General features: G+C 42.7%; 1 protein-coding gene across 1 annotated transcript; it reads left to right on the forward strand.

Moving 5' to 3' along the window:
• The first annotated feature begins 2,253 nt into the window (after window positions 1–2,253).
• On the forward strand, window positions 2,254–3,639 carry LOC129847168 (nuclear receptor subfamily 0 group B member 1-like). Its single transcript, XM_055914982.1, has 2 exons — window positions 2,254–2,940; window positions 3,241–3,639. Exons 1-2 carry the CDS (start codon window positions 2,388–2,390, stop codon window positions 3,480–3,482), a joined length of 795 nt encoding a protein of 264 aa, XP_055770957.1. The 5' UTR covers window positions 2,254–2,387; the 3' UTR covers window positions 3,483–3,639.
• Window positions 3,640–4,063: the final 424 nt, after the last annotated feature.

The following is a 4,063-nucleotide window of genomic DNA, read 5'->3' on the forward strand; positions in this document are numbered from 1 at the left end:
AAAAGACAGAGGAAGAACAGCCTGCCTTGATATCATTTTCTAAACAGGCCAGCGAATCAATCATCTTTTATAATCTCCTCTAAGAGAGGATGACATCAGTGTTCCCTTCAAGACGTCTGTGTTGTTCTGTCACATCTGGTTCTGTCAAGCCTAATGCTGTGAGTGACCCTGAACTTCAGGACATTCATGATACTTCTTCTTCTTTTGATTACAACCTTTTGTTCCCAGAGAGTGACCCAGACAGTCAGACATTCACTGACGGTGACACTGAGGCGGGTGAAGTATGTTGACAGTGTGTCATGGTGGGTTGTTGTCATGCAACACTGCTGAAGTTTGGCATCAGTTTTAGGAGGGAAAGAGTTACCCAGTGACACACACTCAAACAGATGTCATGACACACTTGTCATTTCACATTATTGACATTGGTTATGTCTAAAAACTCCACTTCGAAGGAAAACCTTTCACCCGTATGTCGAATCAGACGATGAAAAAATTGACACTCCAATGACTTTTGAATTCTTTTACAATGCTTATTTCTCCCTATCGCTACAAATGAAATTATATGTTGAACATGCTATGAGAGCCGCCCTATACCCCAGGAGAGCAGAGAACAAGATATCTTTATTCTCTTTGAACTCAGATCTACCTTCCAAATGAGGGCCTTACATTGAGAATAAGGATGACATTGACGGTGTCTAGACAGGAACCTTGCCTGCAGACGTGGCAACAAACCCATCGCCTATGAAATATCAAAGTACACAGCTGCACATAAAGCTTCGCCTCTGGAATCCAATTGATATTTGAAGGAAGAAGAAGCTCTGGTCTCAGAGATAATTATCTGGTATTGAGTTCTGGTGCGCAGGTATTCTTCAGTTGTTGTTTAGTTATTACGTGGAAGATGCCACAGAGTCAGGGTCAAGGTGCGTCTCGGTGGTGCGGATCAGGTGCGTTTTCCATTATCGAAGTCTGATGTCACTAATTGAGGTCTGAAAGCTTGTAAGACCTGATGCAGTGACCTAACAAAGAAACAGAAATGTAGCACCGCTTGGATATTGTCACATTGCCCAGAATTTCATTTAACATGTGGCAACAAGTCTTCTAGAAGGGGACAATTCCTTGTATTGGTCTCCTCTCTTTCAGTCGATTTGGAATACCTTCCCACACAAGGCCACAACTATTCACACAAGGCCACAGAGAGGGAGCGAAAGACAGAGAGAAAGATAGAGAGAGAAGAGAGAGAGAGAGAAAAACATATTTTTTTGCAAATAAAATAACTGGAACCCCCCCCCAGAAATACCTTATTTCAATGTTGTTATTTCTCCAACATTGAAAGTCCCTAAGAGCACAGTGGCCTCCATCATTCTTAAATGGAAGAAGTTTGGACACACCAAGACTCTTCCTAGAGCTGTCCACCCGGTCAAACTGAGCAATAGTGGGAGAAGGGGTGACCAAGAACCTGATAGTCACTCTGACAGAGCTCCAGAGTTCCTCTGTGGAGATGGGAGAACCTTCCAGAAGGACAACCATCTCTGCAGCACTCCACCAATCAGGCCTTTATGGTAGTGGCCAGACAGAAGCCACTCCTCAGTAAAAGGCACATGACAGCCAGCTTGTAGTTTGCAAAAAGGCACCTAAAAGACTCTCAGAACATGAGAAACAAGAGTCTGATGAAACCAAGATTGAACTCTTGGCCTGAATGCCAAGCGTCACGTCTGGAGGAAACCTGACACCATCCCTACGGTGAAGCATGGTGGTGGTAGCATCATGCTGTGGGGATGTTTTTCAGGGGCAGGGACTGGGAGACTAGTCAGGATCGAGGGAAAGATTAACAGAGCAAAGTACGGAGAGATCCTTGATGAAAACCTGCTCCAGAGCGCTCAGAATCTCAGACTGGGACGAAGGTTCACCTTCCAACAGGACAACAACCCTAAGCACACAGCCAAGATAATGCAGGAGTGGCTTCGGGACAAATCTCTGAATGTCCTTGAGTGGCCAGAGCCCAGACTTGAACCCAATCGAAAATCTCTGGAGAGACCTGAAAATGTAATCAATTTTAATTAAGGCTGTAACATACCAAAATTTGGGAAAAGTCAAGGGGTCTGAATACTTCCCGAAAGCACCATATAACCTAATTAATTAGAAAATCTAATTCAGGGTGTCTTTTGCATAATCCAGAAATTGGCTATTGTACTGTATGAAACCACTTTGGACTTGTGGCAACTGGCTGTCTGGCTCCCTCTAGTCGTGCGCCTGTGGAGAACTGGGTGGGCGGTGTCGTCGAATATTTAAAAAGTCTAAACAAGTTGTCAATGAGGAGGAAGGAAATATAAAACCTCACCTTCCACGTCGCCAGGGTTGTCTTTGCCAGCTATCAACAGAAGGAAGGGATGGCTTGCTTTGACAGCTGCCAGTGCCTCGGCGAAAGGGGACAAAGAAGCATCCTTTACAACATTTTGAAAAACGACAACCAACCGAATCAGCATTCACAGGGGCGGACGAGTTTGGCGGTCCCTCAACAGCAGGCTTGTTCGTGTGGCTCTAAGAAGAAAGTGGTTCTCCGTTCTCCCCAGACAACGTGTAAAGTAGCGTCGGCATCGCTTTTAAAAACGCTGAAGTTTGTTAAAAATGTACTTTGTTTTCGGGAACTTCCAGCGGAGGACCAGTTACAGCTCGTGCGCAACAGCTGGGCCCAGCTGCTCGTTTTGGGCATGGCGCAGGACTTGATCGACTTCGAGACCATGGAGACGCCAGATTTCAGTATGTTACAGAATATACTAACCAGCGGACAAGGAAGACATGAGACCGCGCACGGGCGCAGTGGCCAAGGCGTTTCTCTCACTGATGTCCAAGGAATAAAAATGTTTTTGAATAAATGTTGGGGACTGGACATCAGCACCAAAGAATATGCATATTTAAAGGGAGCCATTCTCTTCAATCCAGGTTTGTTAAACAAATTGTTTCATGGTGTATTTACTAGTTTCATTATTATTAGCAAGCCTATTATTATTATTATTATTATTATAGTTGTTTTTGTTATTATTTTTATTATAATAATGATCATCATTATAATTATTATTATCAGTATTATTATTATTGTTTTGATAGTTATTATCATTATTATTAATAGCCTATTATTATTATATTATGAATGGCCTATTATTAACTAAGAGACTGTTTTTGACTCGTTTGAGTTCACCTTAATAGTTTCTGATTTTAACTTCCATTTTATTCCCTCCTTAGACATTGCAGAGCTCCGGTGTCAAAGCTACATTCAGGCACTGCAGAGCGAAGCGCATCAAGCCCTTCATGAATATGTGAAAGTCACTCACCGAAGAGACTCTACAAGGTTCACTAAACTATTCATCGCGCTCTCCATGCTACGGTCCATCAATGCAAACGTTGTTGCTGGACTTTTCTTCAAACCTGTCATCGGCACGGTCAGCATGAATGAACTTCTCCTCGAGATGTTTTACGGAAAATAGACTGAATAAACTGTTTAAAGACTGAATATAGACAGGGCTGTGGACTGGAGGCTGAACAGAATAACAACATGCAGGTGTATACTGTAGGGTTGCTATCCATATGTATTTATTTTGCTATAACACATCCTATTTTTGTAAAATAAAAGTGTTTGCTGAACTTTGCATGTGGTTATTTCAGTTCATCAACCTATATCATCTTTTTTTAAATGATAACCTACAGTTATGTCTAATAACAAACCCATAATATATTCAATCTTATTTCATTGCAATACATTACCTGGATAATGCTGACATAGCTGCATAATACATTCAATATTATTTGTTTGTTTTGTATTGTAACGGTATAGCTTCCGTCCCTCTCCTTGCCCCGAACCAGGGACCCTCTGCACACATCTACAACTGCCTCCCACCAAGCATCGTTACCCATCGCTCCACAAAAGCCGCGGCCCTTGCGGAGTAAGGGGAACAACTACTTCTAGGTCTAAGACCGAGTGACGTCACCGATTGAAACGCTATTAGCGCGCATCCCGCTAACTAGCTAGCCATTTCACATGGTTACACAATACATGACCTGGATAATG

The sequence above is a fragment of the Salvelinus fontinalis genome, unplaced genomic scaffold (genome assembly GCF_029448725.1).
Source record: "Salvelinus fontinalis isolate EN_2023a unplaced genomic scaffold, ASM2944872v1 scaffold_0745, whole genome shotgun sequence".
Classification (NCBI taxonomy): domain Eukaryota; kingdom Metazoa; phylum Chordata; class Actinopteri; order Salmoniformes; family Salmonidae; genus Salvelinus; species Salvelinus fontinalis.

Excerpts from the sequence above, each read along its gene's own strand:
- LOC129847168 (XM_055914982.1), top strand. The coding sequence starts at position 2,388 with ATGGCTTGCTTTGACAGCTGCCAGTGCCTCGGCGAAAGGGGACAAAGA. Across the intron at positions 2,941-3,240 it reads AGCCATTCTCTTCAATCCAG|ACATTGCAGAGCTCCGGTGT; the intron begins GTTTGTTAAACA and ends TTCCCTCCTTAG.